The sequence below is a fragment of the Triturus cristatus genome, chromosome 8, assembly GCF_964204655.1.
Source record: "Triturus cristatus chromosome 8, aTriCri1.1, whole genome shotgun sequence".
NCBI classification, from domain to species: Eukaryota; Metazoa; Chordata; class Amphibia; order Caudata; family Salamandridae; genus Triturus; species Triturus cristatus.
The window spans coordinates 1,543,489,906-1,543,509,108 of record NC_140591.1 but is presented as its reverse complement, the minus strand read 5'-3'; the positions used below and the strand labels follow the sequence as shown (position 1 = coordinate 1,543,509,108).

Below are 19,203 nucleotides of genomic sequence, written 5' to 3'. Positions count from 1 at the left end.
ACAGTGTTATGTTTGGGTGCTTCCTTAAAGAGTTTTTAACATAGTGTTGCAGTCTCTGGCAATTGGGAATTTGCACAGGCCTCTGGCCTCTTCCATGAGTAGGGCCCTTCCTTCAGTTTCTGCTTAATATTCTCTTGGCTCCATGATATGCATGTCGGGGAGATTTTGCTTCCCAGTTTGTGGCGATTGCATGCTTGGCTAGGAGCAGGTCAAGGTCAAGGTCAAGAAAGCAAGCAGCTACTTTATTCTATTTGAGTCTTCTATATATCCCTGGGCACAGGTTTTCCAGTGGTGGGAACAAGTAGAATTTCAAGGAGGGTTCCAGTATTTAACATTTATATTACAAATACATTTGGCCGACACTAAAATTAAAAACCATCTTCAACACAGTCAAATAATGCATCAATATAGCCTCTAAATATTGCAACTCTAAAAACTGCTTAATAGATCCGGTTGACAAAACTGAACTGAAAGCAGAGGCCAGCCAGGTAAAAAACCCCAATGATAGCCATCAACTGGTCTACCAATCTGAAGCACAGAATTTTCAACTTTCCAGATGGATGATAATTCTCTCCAGATCACAAACATAAGAGATCTTGTCTCGCACCTAGACCCTCAGCAACAGCACACGGGGTGAATCTCGGTGAGGATTCCAACCTGTTGTCTTTATGTTTTTAAGCATAAAGGCAAACTATCTCAAACAAAATTCACTAAGCAACTGATCACAAGGCAGAGAAGGCACTATAACATAACTCCAGCTCCGAGAATTTCACTGGCTACATACCACCACTAGTTTTTTTTTTTATTTGCACATTGGCAGGACGCAGACCATTGGTTTCTGCAACGTCCCCCTTCTGGTGAAACTTTTTTTTTTTTTTTTTTAATCGGAAAGTAAACATCTAACTTCCATTTAGTTAACCGCCATCAATGCAGTTCACTATGAATATTTTTATCGAGATATGCTAAGAATCTATAAACAGGATTGATTTTAATCATCTATCGTTCACATTGAACAACAGCATTTATATAGAGGTGGTTACTACGGCGCCATACCTCTTTACCAATTCATGCATATTTTAAGGTTTTATCCCACAGAAGAAATGTATCAGATACACCCATTTCCAACCTACTTAATATATCGATCACAATAAGTAGTAAGTGTTGTGTGGCTTTCCTGATGAAGGCGTGTTTCACGGCGAAGCCTCACTATTTTCCACAGAACTGTATTTTTATTGCATTTTTTAACTTGCCAATTTTATGTATATATCATAAACTTAGAAAAATCTCCAAGTTTGTCAAACTAGTGTTTTTAATTCAGCAAATGTAATGATATGATCTAAAACTAACGAATGGTCATTACATTTTGCATTTCTTTTTTATAACTTGGTCGTTACACTGCCCTTATTTTTAGTGTGTATATATATATATATATATTCACTGAAAAAACCATAGGTTTCACACATGTTATAGTTAGCTGGAATTTTACTGATAAAAAACCAATGAAATTCCCCCGTTATAGTTAGTGCAGGCAACTATAACTCACGCGACCGCAATCCTCTGCTGATGACATATGTGTCTTTATGAAAAAAAAATATTTGCAATATATGTATAGCTAAAATTTAATGGAAGAAGACATGGGCAAATAAGTGTCTAAATACAGTATTAGCATCAGCAGAGGATTGCGGTCACGTGAGTTATAGTTGCCTGCACTAACTATAACGGGGGAATTTCATTAGTTTTTTATCTTTTTATCAGTAAAATGTCCAGCTAACTATAACATGTGTGAAACCTATGGTTTTTTCAGTGAATTTGCAAGGTTTTTTAAATGCTAATTCCTAACTATAACGTGTGTGAAACCTATGGTTTTTTCAGTGAATTTGTACGTTTTTTTAAATGCTAAGTTACTTTACGCCATTCGTGGCGTGCGCGCCCACTTAACGCAGTTCGTTCCGTGCACGCACGGTGCGCTTCGCGCACCGTGCGCGCACAGTGAGCACGCGGTGCGCTTTGCGCACCGCGCGCCCACTTACGTTACGCTGGATGGGCCATGTACGCACTATGCGCTTCGCGCACCGTACGCACATGGAGGACATATTATGCGCTTCGTTGTGAAAGGTAATCTTTTACATTTTATTTAGATTCACATATGACATGCACAAATGGTGACCTTCGGGCACCATTTGCACACGGGGTGTGGCGAATGTGGATAATTTTTTTTTTTTTTAATTATTTTTACCGTACGCGTAATCACCGATTTTTCGAAAAAAAAAAAAAATGAATTTTTGGCCTTGGGGGTTCTTTGGGGACACCTTCATCAAGGCTAGGTGGTTAGGAGCTGTCTAAACAGGCCCTTTACATGTTTTTTGCCTTTGTTTTTCTCCCCCCCCCCCCTCAGAGTGCGAGATAGAAAATGGCGGCCGCCGCTTCCTGGTTTCGATCGATTCGAATGTTTACTAAGATCTAACAGCCAATCAGAATCGCGCTCGCGCACGGCACCGTACGGTAAGCTTACCGTAAGCGCACGGTAAGCGCACCGTAAGCTGCCACAGATATATATATTGATTTAAATGCTATTTTCTCAGGATCTACTGAACAGATTTACACCAAACCTACAAAAGGCACTTCCTTGACCTGTAGACTACCTCTCTGCCAAATTTCAAGTAACTCTGTTCAGCCGTTCGGGCTGTAGCTGTGTCTAAAGGTCCTATGGAAAAATGCATGGGAAAAACGCGTTTTGGGACCCCCCCTTTTTTCTCAGCCCCCGCTTGACGAATCCCCCCCGAGACTTTCAGGGTAGGAGCGGAGCGGAGCGGAGCGCCCCACCTATTTTGAAAATTTCGCAAGGATTCGTCGACCGGCGCCAAAGTTATTCCAAATAGAATGTTGCGGATTTCCTATGGAAACAGGGTCCTAACTATAACTATCTACTGGCGACCGCCAGTAGATAATATATATGTATCCTGATTGCGGTAAAAACTGATGTGCTGCCTGATCGCTGGTGGTGCTTTCGGGGTGGCGCTACCGCTAGCGCTCAGAAAATATGAAAAAATAATCCCCAATCGTTTTAAATTAAGGAACCAGCACTCTTCATCGTGGGGTTTCTCTCGTTTATTGTGCAAGTTACATCGGACCCATGGAGAGAGATATAGAGATATATATATATATATATATATATATATATATATATATTTGGTTTATATATATTTCCTAGGAATTTATTTTTCATTGTACATACCACCACTAGTTCACTGTACCACCAGTTAAGGTGATCAACACGAAGAGACAAGATTAAGGGGCAGGGAAACTCTCGTTGATACATAACATTTCCATGGTCAAGATGGGAAGAAAAAAAAAACCCAAAAAACAAACAAGTAAAGGATAAAAGAAGCTCACTTCTGCAACATCACTACAATTTGAAACAATCAGTTGGACCACAGACTTAGTTTAACGTTAATAAAAATTGATTTTGCCTTATTGTCAACTATGGCTTAGTATGTACTGGTAAGCATACTCCTACCACCAGTGATATTTAAGGAGCAGAACATTGACCATTTCCACTAGATGGATAGATATCCAATAATTCAGAAAGAGCCGCAGATGTATTTCCACAACTAAACTCCTTCCACCATACCTCATTCTAAAATTGTCAGCATCCAAACCAGAATGTCAGTTGTAAGCAATGAGCAAACCACTTAGCTATGTAATGCCCTCCACTACCTCAGAGGGTTTGATCTGTGCTACAATAATACCTTACAGCTTCAAAAGCCCAATATTCTGAGTGCATATTGGCATATTTTTGGCACTGCCCACTCATTTAAAGAACAGAGTAACAGGATGCCAGTGATGCAGAACGTGCCATTTGCTGCAATACTCATTAAAATGTGAGGGCAGTTACGTAATTCTAGACCACATGAAGAGAACTACTTCCGAAGCAGTGCCATTTCACACACAGCGTTGCTTTGGAACATCATGCAACCTGCTGCTTATTAGCTCCCTATCTAGCTAGCTGTGCACCCTGTCACAATTCTTACAGGGTAACTGGATTAAGGAGGATAGTTGCCATTACTCAGAACCCATGCAAAAACAACAATTGATGGACAGAATGCAGAACAATGTCATACATTCACCCCAGTACAGAGATCCATCGTTTTTTTGCTCACCATGCCATTCCAGTCTGAACCCAGCCATATGCAAATCAGTCTTGACCCTGTGCCTTATGGGAACAGTCCAGCCCGAACTGCCAAGCCAGGTCCTCCCTCGACTGGAAACAGCATCCTAGGACCGGTTTCGGGGTTTCACCCCTCTTCAGCCAGGATAGCTTGATTCCAGTGGCATGGAGAGCACGGGACTCACGTCTGAGCATACCCGTCCCGCTCGGGGTGACAAATGCAAAAACAATAGTTGATGGACAGAATGCAGAACACTTCCCCTGACAGAGGGAAGGAAGGCTTTCAGTGCAAGTCGGATCGCTCTCAACTTCAACAGGTTGATGTGGAGACGAGACTCCGCCGGAGACCAGAGGCCTCTGATCTCCGCCTCTCCCATATGGCCACCCCATCCCAGGAGGGACGCATCCGTCACTACGACATGCTCCGGTTGGGGAAGGGAGAGGCTTCTGCCCATGACCCAATCGCGGTCCGTGAGCCACCACTGCAACTGCTGTGCAGTGCCCTCCGAGATCAAGACATGGTCGGACAGGTTGCCGTGATGCTGGGCCCACTGAAACTTCAGGTCCCACTGCAGAGCCCGCATGCGCCGCCTGGCGTGATGCACTAGTAGGATGCAGGAGGCCATCAGCCCCAGAAGCCGCAACACTAGCCTGACCGAAACCCAGGATAGAGGCCGAAAGATGGGAATCAGGGCCTGTATATCCCGGACCCGCTGTTCCGGTGGATAGACCCGGAACTGCGCCGAATCGAGAACCGTTCCGATGAAAAGGAGCTTCTGATAGGGACTCAGGTGTGACTTCGGCACGTTGATGGAAAACCCCAGCAAATGCAGGAGATCCGCCGTAGTCTGGAGGTGGGAGACGACTGCCTGGGGCGAGCCCGCCTTTAACAACCAGTCGTCGAGATAGGGGAAGACTGGAACCCCTGATCTGCGCAGATGAGCTGCGACCACCGCCATCACTTTCGTGAACACCCGAGGGGCACTGGTGAGGCCGAAGGGGAGCACGGTAAACTGAAAGTGCTCTTGGCCCACCGTGAACCGCAGGTAACGCCGGTGGGCCGGCAGGACGGGGATGTGGAAATATGCGTCCTGCAAGTCCAACGCTACCATCCAGTCTCCGGGGTCTAGGGCAGCTAGAACCTGAGCCAAAGTCAACATCTTGAACCTTTCCTTCCGGAGGAAGGCATTGACGTTCCGGAGGTCCAAGATAGGGCGTAGGCCCCCTTTGCCCTTCTTGGGAACCAGAAAGTAGTGGGAATAACAACCACGACCTACTTCTGGACTCGGAACGCGCTCGACGGCCCCCTTGGCCAAGAGGGCCGAAACTTCCTCGTGGAGAAGATTCAAATGATCCCCCGAGATACGGTGGTGCTGCGGTGGCATGGCTGGAGGGGTCGTCTCGAAGGGGAGGGAGTAGCCCCTTCGGACGATTTGCAGCACCCACCTGTCCGATGTGATGGACCGCCAGTGGAGCAGGTGATGGCGAACTCTGCCGCCCACTGGCGTGGAATGGGCCTGAAAGCTCGGACTAGGAAGGCTTTGAGGCGGATGCTGCCGGGGTGGATGTGGGCTGACCTCGTCGTCCTCCAGAACCGCCTCGGCGGAAACCACGTCCGCGACCGCGCGCAGGTTGGTTCTGCGGCTGGTGGCTAGGCGCACGTGAGGAGGCACCCCTTCCTTGGCCACGAAAGGGGCGAAAAGCGGAAGATTGCGACCGCGGGCCGAGAGGCCCAAGGACTTGGCCGTAGCCCGGGAGTCCTTAAAGCGGTTCAGCGCACTGTCCGCTTTCTCGCCAAACAGGCGAGCGCCATCAAACGGCATGTCCATGAGAGTGCTCTGGACATCGCCCGAAAATGACGTGGACCGCAGCCAGGCGTGACGTCTAAGCGCCACTGTGGTAGAAATGGCCCTACCCAGCGAGTCCGTGGTGTCAAGCCCACAACGTATAGCATGCCGCGCGGCATCCCTCCCATCGGCCAGAGCCTGGATAAGTCGTGTCCGGACCTCCTCCGGACACAGGGGCAGCGCGTCCTCCACCGCATCCCACAGAGAGTGGGAATAACGGTCCAAGAGACAAGCGGTGTTCAAAGACCGCAGGCCCAAACTAAGGGAAGAGAACAGCTTCTTGCCAAACTGTTCCAGTCTCTTGGAATCCCGGTCCGGCGGGGCGGCCGGGAAGGAGGATTGGGAGGTAGAGGCCTGGATAACCAGGCTCTCAGGGGTAGGGTGTTGGGACAGAAAACTGGGGTCGCCCGGAGCAGGGCGGTGGCGCCTGGCGACGTTCCAGTCCACAGGAGGAACTGTGGAGGGCTTGGACCAGGTGCCCTGCAGAACGTCAATGAGGGCCTCATTGAATTGCAGCAGAGGCTCAGTGGAGCTTGCTGCAGACTGAAGCACCTCAGTAAGGACGTTAGTCCTCACAGCCACGGCAGGCAGCTCGAGCCCAAGGGCTGCGGCCGCGTTGCGCAGCACCACAGAGAAAGCAGCGCCCTCCTCCGAAGCCACAGTCGGAGGAGAGACAAATCCAGTGTCTGGAGAGGTATCCAGGCCACTGGCCTCCCCCAGTTCATCTGCCCAGTCCTGGGACAGTTGAGCCTGAACGGCCATAGGATCCTCGGATCCCTCCCAGTTGTCCCCATCATCCGACTCCTGGTATAGAGGAGAAAGTAACGGAGCCGGGCGGTAGACATAATGTGTCTCTAGCGGCACCGATCTCGGCGTCCATCGACGCCGGACCGGCGCCGGGCCCGGAGTGGGACTGAACTGGGGCATGACGTCGAGCGGAGTCGACGTCTGCGTCGGGGGTGGTACCGGTGTCGACGCCGGCGGAGGAGGCGTGACGAGGTCGACCGGCGTCGACGGGGACTCGAGAACGGGTCCCTCGGGCGCTTGCGGCGTCGAGGCCGGAGCCGTCAACGGCGCCGGGGCCGGAACCACCGGCAGGCAAGGCAGCCCAGTCGGGTCCGCGGGGCCCGAAGGCGCACCAGCGGGCACCGACGGCGGAGCCAGGTTCCTCATGGCCGAGAGGAAGGCACTGACTTCCGCCGGCGTCGCGTTAGTCCCAGGGACCGGAGGGTATGGGGACGTGCGCGGTGCCTGCGGCGCCGCCGGAGCCGCGGGGGTGGAACCACCCTGACCCTCGGCCGAGTCCCGCGACCGGCGCGGGGAGTCCGAAGAGCGGTGTCGCCTCTTGGACTTCTTGGAATGCTTCGACTTACCCGAAGACTTGGATCCCGACGACCGATGGTGACGTCGGCTGCGGCTCCGCGACCGATCCTTGGACCTCCTGCTGGACCGGGATCGAGAGGCGCGCGGAGCCGAGTGGCGAATCTCGAGAAGCTTACGGGACCGCTCCCGTCTAGCCTTCGAGGTCAGGGCCTTGCAGTCCGAACACGACTCCGCGTCGTGATCGAGGCCCAAGCAGTAAAGGCACCGGCGGTGATGGTCCGTAACCGACATCAATCGGTTACAGTCCGTACAGGCTTTAAACCCAGGCATCCTACCGGCACCGGACACGATCAAAAAAGGATCAAATCCCGAGGGGAGCACATAATGTTGCTTAGACTTTTGCCGCCTTGTGGGTTTGTTTGTAGTTTTTCATTAAAAATGGAACCGCCATTTGGGAGGTCTGGGCAGTGTGGCCGCAAACGCCTCCTTTGATTCCTGACCTCTATCGCTTGCCGCTTGTGTTTTATAACTGTGTTTTATGACCTCACTGTTTGCTAGCGGCCGGCCTGAAGGTTGTAGGCTCATACTTGTATATCTATTGCACTTTGTAATAAAAGTTTCAAAAAAAAAAAAAAAAAAAAAAAAGGATCAAAAAACTTAGTCAAAAATTGACTAAAGGGGTAGCTCTCCCGGATCTGCGCTTACTGGCGCGGAAAAAAGAAAAACCGACGTCAGCGCGCGAGGGCGGCGTCTAAGTACTCCGACGACGTCATTCCGGCGCACGACGCCGACGACGGACGCGGAGCCGCAGACGACGCCTAGCGACGCGCAAGGGGTATTGCTGACGAAAAATCTTCCGGATCCAGTCTGACGCCTGGGGATATTCTAAGGTGAGGAATCTAACTAACGTGTTTCTTTCAGATGTTGCATAATACAAGCAGCGTACGGAAGGGTGCGATAAACTGACATGAACATGTAAACATTCCAAATCGGCATTAAAAACTGGACTTCAGTATATAGTCCTACCTCGGGGGTTTCTGGACCCTGATGTGAATTTTCTAATGGTCGCTTGTTCCGAGTAGTAATGTTGTTGCTGATGCCTGGCTCCAAGGTCATACGGCGTGATGCGATGGCCTGAATTTGACTAGGAAGCATGGTGCCTCGGCGCAATGTCTCATTGGGGTCACCAGTCTTCATCTCCTCATCTGTAATTTTGAATGAAGCAACGGTTGTCTAAGGAAAAGAAACAAGGGTAAATGCTCATGCGCCAGCCATAGCAGTTTTACTCACAATTACTAGCAGGTTGATTGAATTATGAGAAATGCAGCACTGGGCTACTTTAGGTTGTCTGTGGTCTGAATACAGGAGAATAGATATGGAAGGATCGGTAAAAATACTTAACATATTCAGTTTTCTGCTAGCTCGGTTTCACAGTGCACAGGTAATGCTGAAGTTACCAGTACTCCCTCAACTACAAAGTAACTACTGAATATTTAACTAGGTGTGTGCTAAATTTAGTATCTTCATTAAAGGTTCTTAACCATTTCAGACATTTGTTATATAAAAAGGACTGATCCAGAGCATGTTTTCTCTGCAAATAACTAGCAGTTAAAGGATGTTGGGTACGTTGGATGTCTTTGCTTCTTTATATGCTTTGTCTACTAATCCATACACGCGGGTGATGTCACAAACAAGTTACTACCTGGAGATTCCTTACCATAAGAGTATGTTCCCCAGAGTGGATGCAGAGACATTAGCGGCAGTGCTCCTGCGCATCTCTAAGTGGAGTTGTGTGGCTCTACGCCGACTCCATTGCACCTTTGAAATGACAGCGAAGCCACATAAGCACCACTTTTGCGTGTTAGCATTTTCCCCTTGTGTGCCTTCAGACGCAAAGCACAAACAATTGTTAACAGTGTGCTGTACGAAGTTGGGACCTTTTGTAAAGAGTACATTCCACAGAACAGAGGTTGGAGGGCAGTAAGGAATTTGCTGTTGGGAGTATTTACCAGAAAGATCCTTACCAGTGGTAAGTAACCTGTTCTTCTAATGGATATAATGGAACTGCAGATTCCTCACAGAGGGAGAAATGAGTTGCATTACGTGGTGTGGTTGTGCAACTGCACCATGATGTAATACACTTACCATCCCCCTTAGGACCCCTAGTTTTCGTTTGTCAAAGTTTCAGCTCTACTCTGGGTAACTGCATCTCTGAGCAACAAGGATTACACAAAACAACAAGTGTAAATCATTTAAACAGCACCAAAACAATTGAAGGAATAGACCTGACACTCAAAATGCTATACCTATTTACAAAGACGCCAAAACAAAAAAAGATCCACCAGAAGGTTCTGGAGATATGTAATAAACCAAAGCATTTTATTCAACCGATTTGACACTTTGAAAACTCTGGTGGGTTGAGGGGGAGCGCGTTTGAACAGGCACAGTAGGGTACTCAAAAACAGTTAACTGCACTCAATAGGAGCAGTAGTGTTGAAGCAGTTCGACATTTTATCCCTGTTGGAATGGATTCCTTGGAAGTGGTCCTGATGCAAGGGAAGAAGGATGCTGAAGATGCTCCAAGGGTGCAACACGGTCGACGGGGCTTCCTACAGGCACTCCTTGGTCCACGGAGATGGTGCAGTAGTTCTGGTTGCAGGGTCAATGTCCCACAGGTGCTCTCCTGTCTGGCCAAAGTCCAGTCACCACCAGACTTCCTCCCCAGTGTTGCAGTCACAGGCCAATCCTTGCAGAGGTGGTAGCGGTTTGAACACTTTGGGCTACCAACTGGCTCAAGCAGGCTACTTCAGTTTATGTGTCCGTCTGCTGCAAACAGGAGGCCAGATGGCTGGTCCTTGGAGTCTCTTGGCTTTGCTGGACTCTGGCGATAGCTTCTCCTTGTGCAAGGCATTGCAGGCATAAGTCACTCTGTTCACTAGCCAGCAGGTGCAGTGCTCGACAGTACAGACTCTTTGATGGTCCATCGGTGCAGCAGATCAACACTTCTCTGGTCCTCCTTCCAGGTCAGTTTAGATCGGAGGTTGGGGTGCCCTCTTTATGCTTGGAAAATGACCCCAGGACAGGATGTGGCTGGTAGCCAAAGGGCTACCAGGTTCCCTCCCACCTGGTGACCACTTACTGTGGAGTTTGGCATGTAGATATATCAGGATGCACCATTTTGCCCACTCCCAAAATGAAGAGACCCCCTCGCTCGTTGTGTGGACCTCACTAGTCCACCCCTGGGGAAAAAGATTTGGAAACTGGTTTTCCATCTCTGCTCGCCAGGCCAGACTTTCTGCCTAAACAATGTGGCAACCCTCCACGCTAGAAAGTGCCATCTTTCTTGCATGGTATGCCCCCACTTTTTGCTGAATGTACTTTAACGGAGTGTGCCCTGGACTCCTGCCAATCAGGTGCCCAGGGCCTATGTTCCTTCCCTAAAACCCAAATTGGCAAACCCTGGCCACATGTCAGCCCCTGGTAAATGGGACCCTAGGTACCCAGGGCCTTGTGACCAGGGAAGGCCTCTAAGGGCTGCAGCACTTATTGTGCTACCCTTAGAGGCCCTGTACCCTAACACAAACACACTGCCCTTGCAGGCTGAGTGTCTGGGTACAAGACAAAACAGAGTCGACATGGCACACATCTGTGTGCCATGCCCACAACCTACACTGCCCTGGCATGCATTAGCCACCCCTCTAGCTGGGTGCCCTATGCCAGTGGTGTGGGCACAGGAGCATGAGCCCTGTGCCCCTACAGTACCCAGGTCCATTCCTGGGCACTGTAAGTGCAGTGCTGCCATTTAAGAGTATATGGTGCTGGGCGCTCGTCAAACACTAACTCCACAGCACCATGATGGCAACACTGAAGACTGAGAAGTTTGGTATCAAACTTCTCAGCACATTAAACCCGCACCGATGCTGTGTGGGATTTAATGCACGATGCACGACAGAGGGCATCTTAGAGATGCCCCCTGAACCGTAACCTACAATCCATGTCTTGTCTGAGGGGCTGCCTAGGCTGCCACACAGCAGACATGTAGCTGGACCCCTGGGTAGAGAGCCATCCGCTATCCTGAGGCTGCAACAATGCACATCCTGGGCGAGGTGCTAGGTCTCCTCCCCCAGGATGGGCAGGGGAAGCATCAAAGGCATGCCGCCTTTGTGAACTTCTCCAGGCTACTTGCTGTACTCAGCAACTGACCCCTACCGGTTCTAAACCCCCACTCAGGTGGGAAGACTGGCCGGAAACTCCAAGTAAGGACAAGGGATGTGCCAGCCCTGCCAACCCCACACCTCAGGTGGGGGAGGTGAGGTGAAGCGCATCTCCGGGCCCTCGCCATCTTGAAGATGGGGAGCCCTACCCAATCAGGACTAGGCCACTGCCCCCCTCCCACAGGAGTGGCAGGATAGCGGGTGTACCCACCCCAGGACAGGGACCCAGTGGTCCCTGCCCTTTACCTACCTGTAACGCCCCTAATTCAGTATTTAGGGGCACCCTGTACCTTCCTTAGATTCCAGATTCTAAAACAGAAAAGAAGATCAAGAAGAAAGAAGACCTGCCGTGCAGCTGCTAAGAAGAGGAAGACCCCAACTGCTTTGGCCCCAGCCCTAGCGGCCTGTCGACCCTCGAACCTGCTCCTGCTAAATCCCGGCACCTCCTGTGGCCAGCAACCTCACAAACCCCGGAGGACCTGGCTACCTTGTGACTCTGAGCACCTAGGACTCCCACAAGCAGTGGCTCTGCTCAAAGCAAGTATCGAACCCCTGGCACCAGCCCGGAACCGCAAACCCTGCACACTCTGCACCTGCCAAGCCTGGCCTGTGCTGGAGTGGACAAGTAATTTGTTTTCTTATCCAGTATTGGGGTATCTTTCATAGATTCACATGCCTAAATCATAATAGCGAGCAGTACCCTAATTGTATTGTCGTTAGCGGAAGATGGGAGACACGTAATTTTAAACTCCCAATAGTGATCCACTATCTTTCACACAATGCATGTGCCAAGCATTACACTATATTGAAATATTAAAACAGTGAAAGTTGACGTAACCATCCAAATATACATCACAAATTAGATTAAGGTACAAACTGCCAGATACAGTTACTTGTTCACTTATTCTAATTAAGATTAAAGAAAGAAAAAAGAAAGCATTCCTTTATTAACATTAAAGAATCTGACCTCCGTTAAAAAGATTACGTAAGACAGCTTGTTCAACCGCTGCATCCTCCCGTTGTGCAGATTGGAGGCAGTAGTGTCTTGTAAACGTGTGGACATTCTTCCATGTCACAGCACGGCATATTTTGTCAAATGTCACTCCAGCAAACAAGGCTGTAGATGCAGCGACTGTTCTCGTCAAGTGTGCTTTAGCCCTCACTGTCAGGTTTGTTTGCTTTTTTCGTGGCAGAAATGTATCGCAGATGCGACCCATCTGGCGATTGTGGCTTTCGCTACTGCGGTTCTGTTTTCGCCTTGACCGTAGGCCACCAGAAATTGATCCGTTGTCCTTATTTCCTTTGTTTGTTGAAGATAGAATTTCAAACATCTTTTGACATCCAATGTATGTAAAGCCCGTTCAGCTGGGCTAGATGAATTTGGAAAGAATGCTTGTAATATTACCGGTTCATTGAGGTGAAATTGCGTTGGTACTTTCGGAATGAACTTAGAATTTGTCCTAAGTGCTATGTAATTCTCTGTAAAGCGTAGGAAAGGTTCTTTGATTGTAAAAGCCTGTATGTCACTCACTGTTCTTGCAGAAATACGAGCTAGCAAGTGGGATACCTTCCATGTGAGAAATGTAAGTTCTGCTTTATGAATTGGTTCAAATGGTCGTCTCATCAATTGTGCTAGGACCACACTGAGTTTCCACTCTGGGGTAGGTGCGTGCACTGGAGGAAAAGAGCGGAAAAAGCCTCTCATGAATTGTTTTATGAGAGGAGATGAACAGAGAGAAGGAATCTGAGGAGATTTCATGTACCTGGAAATTGCAGCCAGGTGAACTTTTACTGAAGAAAAGGTGAGACCTAACTTAGCTAAAGAGAGTAGGTAAGGAAAAATTTGCTCAGCAGGGGCTTGCAGTGGATGAACTTTGTTATTTCTGCACCAGCAACAGAATCTTTTCCATTTCAGACGATATGTCTTGATAGTGCTTTCAGCACGGGATTTGGCAAATATATCTCTACTGTCCTGAGCAGCACTCAGGAGACTCCCTTCCACACGACGTGCGGTGAAAATCTCAAGAGAACTTGCCTCTGCTGGGAGTGTTCTAGAGGGTGCTAACAGCTGATTGGCTGGAGCCAACTTTTGGTCCTTTTTGAAAAAGGACATACATAGGCTACTAATGGATGGCCTTGCTTTTGTATTTTACCGTGGGACTCCCATCTCGACAACGGGGAATGATTCAGGCATGTGAATCTATGAAAGATACACCAATACTGGATAAAAAGCCGTAATAGTAAGCAACTGGGATTTTGGTCTCAGAAGTTGTGTCCACATTCCAGATTTCACTCACTGGATCAGGCTGAAACAAACCCAGAGTAGTGAGCCAACTGAAAAGTCTACACAATAAGCTGTAACACAAAGACATAAGGGCATTTGAAGTTCTACGACAGTTTCAGGAGTCAGTAGCCAATTTATGCAAATATGCAAAGAAAACTTCCAATCCAGCACCTGGCCTTCAGCAGCACGAACAGGAAGACGGGAGCACCAGACAGGACTTGTAGTGTTTTAGAAAGAAAATTCGGAAAAGAATGGTGAGTGGTGGGGGTCTGGATGAATTGAAAGGCCTGGTCACCCATCAGAAGAAACAAAGAATTTGACATGAGTATGTAAACTAGGGCTTCGTTTACATGAGGCTGTTGCAAAAGTGTGTCAACAGAGCAAGCAAACAGCTCTTCCGAGCAAGACAAATAAAACAATTAATCTGGAGCATTTTAGAAGGAACTGAGAAGCACAAAGTTTAGGCCAGTTATTAGATTGTTGATCCAGATAGAATATACTGTACACATGTGATTCGGCTAACCATTAAGAATTGAGACAGCACCTTATTTAAAACACGCTCAGTTCAATTAAGAAGGGGATTGAGGGAAGGGCATGAGGCAGTGATCAAAGGGTTTTAGCGCTTCTGACACCAGAGACTTACTCGCTGACAGATGAAGTTTCATACTTTACTGGATTTTACATCCTGTGAAACACAGCAAAGCTGTAAAGGGTTCTACCTGTGTCTATGCTGTACTTCCCCTATGTGAGGGTTGACTGCACTTTTGCAGATCGGTCGCTGTACCTGTTCACCACACTTCAGTGTAACTACAGGTGTTGCTAATGCTCGATATTTGATTACCCCGGCCGCAGGAGTGTAGCGAAGCGGTGCTGTGGAACCGTTTTCCCTCAATACAAATGAAATCCTTTTATTGCACTAAGTAAGGCAGGTCATGCTGCTCTCCGGAAGCCTGCTGACAGCATCTTGTTAGAAGGCAACAAGCTAAATGGGCTGCGATGTTTACTGCAAGCGTTGCTGCAAATGCTTGTCATCTGAAGCAATCGGGTTGCCTACACAGGTCTAACTGCTGCATTTAGGGAGAAGGGATCAGTTCACCCACTTGACGTTTGTATGAAGGAGTTCTTCCCCCAACGTTCTGAAGGGAGAGAGAGAGGCGGGCACAGGACGCACACACATCGGGGAGGAATTTGACAAATCGTGGCCGGGACCCATCAAGGCTGAATGGGAGGAGGGAGGTGTGTTTACAGGAGGGGCGAAGAGAAATGATTTGTTACGGGAGGACGACTGACATTCCTCGGACAGAGCCAGCTTCAGCTCAGTGTGGTGCGAGACATTACAACACACGCAGAGAGCAGTGTGCGCTCTCGGTGCTTCCCTGTTGCAGCAGCTCGAGCGCATGGGTTAAGTGTATCCAAGGATTTCCTGCTGCTTGCAAGCACAGCGGAGCTCCACTCTACTATGTGTCACGTGGGCTAAAATTTTCCGAGGCAGCGGCGTTTAATAATCCTTCACTGTGCTCATTCGAAAACCCGCCGCAGGCGCACGGTATAGGGAGATCCTGGAAGAGTTTTGTCAAAGCTACTTTGCTCGTCTCAGGCATAATGATAAATGTCCCTCGGTAACTGGAGGCATACTTCAGTTTCCTCCCTTATTACCATGGAGAATACTTGTGCCCACAGAGGAGGAGGGCCATTGTGAGCTGTGCGAGGAGGAGGATGGCCAACAAACACAATCCCTTAGTGAAATCACCTCAGCTGATACAAGCACCCAGAGGGGGGGGGGGGGGGGGGGGGGGCAGTTAAAGGGAATGAACCAATAGGCCAGCATTGTGGATCGGCAGCAATAACAAAACAAGGACAATTGGTGGGTTTGCCACTGTCCATAGAAGAGGATACAACAGGTTGATCAGGCTCGACCTAAAAAGGAGCAAAGAGTATGGAGGAATGAGAGTGGTAGGTGGCCAGGGAGGAGTTGAGAAATAAGTGCCAAAACCATGATTGTGAGGAGAGGAAAAGACTCCCTTTTTGGTTTCAGGAGCCCACGATAAAGAGGAAAGAACGGAAATCAAGAGAGCATCTGGAGGATGACAGATCAGGTTCATGTAAGGCCAGACTAAAATTAGTTCAGTTTTAGAATTGCGAGTTCCAACCAAGGGAGTGATCTTGGGTGAGAGAGGTGAAGTAGAAATAAATTGGAGTGTTTACTGACCTTTCTCAGGGAGGGGAGTATTGTGGAAGGTATTAGATGGGAGGGAGGTATAATCAGGAGAGTCCTGCTGTGTGAGGAAGCCACAAACCAATAGAAGATCATTCAGGAGACAGGACAACAGAGTGGTAACTAAAGGATCCACTGCTTAAAAATCAATTATTACCACAGAGATTAGGAATAATTAATACCTGTATCATGAGACAAGAGGTAATAAGTAGTTACGTGGGATGCATACAAGATGGTAATTAAGGACTATCGCAGAACGAGTTAGGCTGAAGAGACAGAGCACAGTTGATGTCCATGAGATATGAGCTACTGACACCGGAAGAAAAACCAGATGACATTGTCCATCGTGGAATGTCACCATGGGGCCAGATTAAAATAATTCAAAATGAACAAATACAAAATACACACTTAACAGCTAGCACTTTAAATATGAGGGTGGCAAGAATTAGGGGAACTACCAGACAATCATCTTAGGGCCATACAGGTGTACCACTACATCACAAATACAGGGATATGGAGGACTCATTCGCTGCCACTGAGGAGGAGGAGGAATTACAGCAGTTTTGGAAATATTACCACTATCTATATGAAATAGATGAAGGCAGGGAAGAGGCCAAAAGAGACTACTTGAGGTGTTCTCCCCACCTAGACTGTCAACTGAAGAGAAAAAGTTAACTACAAAGTAAGATGTCCTGTAAGCAATTAAACACCTTAAATCCGGTAAAGCTCCAGGGCCAGATGGGTTCACTGCTGGGTTTTATTTAACATTTAACCTGTCTGCTAGGACAGCTGCTATAAATGTTTCAACATCTTTCAGAATAAGCATAAGGTACCAATCGCTATATATGTCACCACTATTGTTCTCTTCTTAAAACCAAGAAAATACCCTGGCTTCTGTTTCCCCAGTGGGCAGACAACCATATTACATTGAATTATAAACAGTTAGCAGACATTTTTTTCTTGACTAGAAGAAACAAAGATGCTTGTCCACCCAGACCAAGAGGAAGTGATACATCAAGAAGGTGCGACATCGAATCAACATAGTTGAGAGACAGAAACAAATGGTGCTGCTCAGTGGACACCAAATAAATCCTCAGAGGTTAGACTGAGTGTTCATGAAGACAGATCTACAAAGAATCAGATTTGGAGAGGAACTAACAGCTTGGAAGTTGTCAGGTTATGAGTTACTGAGGCTAGAGGATAGAGTGAATGGGTCTGATAATGCCCATCCACATCTGCATGGGAACGAAGAAGGGGTAGTCCTTGACCCAGATGCTTTTTGCGTTCTATCTTGAATCATTTGTACAAAAAGCATCAGAGATAACATGAACACAGATGAGATCATTCAGGGGATTGACACTTTCAAATTTTAACTACTTGTGGATGAATTGCTCTTGTCCTTGACTAAGGGAATTTCTTCTACTGAAGGATATCAGCAGGAAATTGATCCGCTGAAGAATGTAACGGATTCAAATCTGAGGTGATGAAATCTAAGGAAAACATAGTAATGCTGTGTAATACTGCAGGGTTTGCACACGTGCCAGGTGAAATTTTAATAGAAGACTCAAGATACCAGTGCTACTGAGATAACTCACGTCTTCCAACCCCTTCCAACACAGTTGGGTAATTTGCAGCCCCCACAACTGCAGAAATTACTAGTTGAATACATATTTGTGCTCGAAAGAGGTTGAGAATAAGTAGGATGCAATGCACATTGCAACATGAAAGAGGGGGCAAGGGTGGGTGATTGTGTGTCAACAACATTACTTACTATCAAGCATCCCAACTGGATTCACGGCTAAATGGATGAGGGAGGAGATGGAAAAGGCATGGTTCATGCTGAACCACATTATAGTGGGGAGGCCCTTATGATAAGAATCACGGATTCCAAACAATAGGCAAAGCGACCATCTATATAATTTGCCTGTACACAATACAATTATGATAATATAGGATACAGTGACCAAGAGCCAAGGAGTGGCGACAACCCACTCACCTTTCACAGCCATGTGTGGAAATCTATATTTCACTCGGAGGATGAACAGAGAAGCTTTTAAGAAATGGAAGCGAGGTATTGTGCAGAATGGGGGAACTGTCTTGAAAAGGTATCTGAAAGGTTCTGCAGAGCTCAAAATCAGGTAAGGGTAATCGTGGAGTAATTGTTTTAGATGTACATAAATCAGTAATTTGGGTGTTTCAGTTTTGAGACCTGGAGCAACGAGAAACCCCACTAAGATCAAGGTATCTCCAGAACCTATATGGCTTTTGAGGCAAATAAGTCAGAATTGCTAAATTGAACTTCTAAATTGTCTTGGCAAAAAATATGGACTTAAGGTAGATGGGGAGCGATGACCAGATACTTATCAGAAATGCCAAATCATGATTGCTATGCAAATAGGAAGAAACTGTTCAAAATGTTACCAAAGTTGCATCTAACATCAGTAAGATCGCATCCAATTCCAGCAGACCCCAAATGGTAAGAAAGTTGGTGTAAAGGAAGTAAGACATCATGAGAACATGAATAATGTAAATTTAGTACAGGTTTGAGCCGGAATAGCTCGCATACAGCTTAAGGGAGAGAGACTGGATCATTATGAAAACTTGAGGCCCACTAGTGAAGTAACCTAACTTAGGACTCTCGAGAAATGACCTGCTCAAAAAGATAACAAGCCCCACACATCACAGAAGGGGTTCCAGGCAGGTCGCTCCCCTCACCGCCACGCAGTGACCACTGACCGCTGCTGTATTGTGTCTGCCTGCGTTAGAGTGACTGTGCCCTCCTTCTCTTCTGTACCCACGAGTGAGTGATTCTCCCCCACTGTACCTGTGTATTTTGCTGCCTTGATTGTCCCCCTCTCCTTTGGTGCCCAGATTGTGTCCCTTTTTTCTTCTGTCATTCCCCGCGCCTCCCCCTCGCCGCCCGTTTCCTGCCGCCGCGTCCAGTAGCTCCGCACCCCTCGCACCCTATTGGCCGCCACGTCCCATAGCTCCACCCCTCTCGCACCCTATTGGCCGCCCCGCTTCCCACCTCCCAGCTGCTCCTCCCTCCCTCCCTCTCCCACTCATATGGAGGCCGCGCAGCGGGCGCGTCGAAGGCACGCCTAAGGCAAGCCCGTCAGCGCCCATCCGCGCCTTGCCCGCGCCCAGCGCCA

General features: G+C 48.0%; 1 protein-coding gene across 11 annotated transcripts in view; it reads right to left on the bottom strand.

Annotated features, from left to right (window-relative positions):
• Positions 1–19,203, bottom strand: part of NUMA1 (nuclear mitotic apparatus protein 1) — a 734,824-nt gene that overhangs the window by 104,340 nt on the left and 611,281 nt on the right. For all 11 annotated transcript variants that reach the window (XM_085623424.1, XM_085623417.1, XM_085623420.1 and 8 more), the window contains one exon: positions 8,365–8,571. In XM_085623424.1, the coding sequence (XP_085479550.1) occupies positions 8,365–8,571 (207 nt within the window). The remainder of the gene's footprint in view (positions 1–8,364; positions 8,572–19,203) is intronic.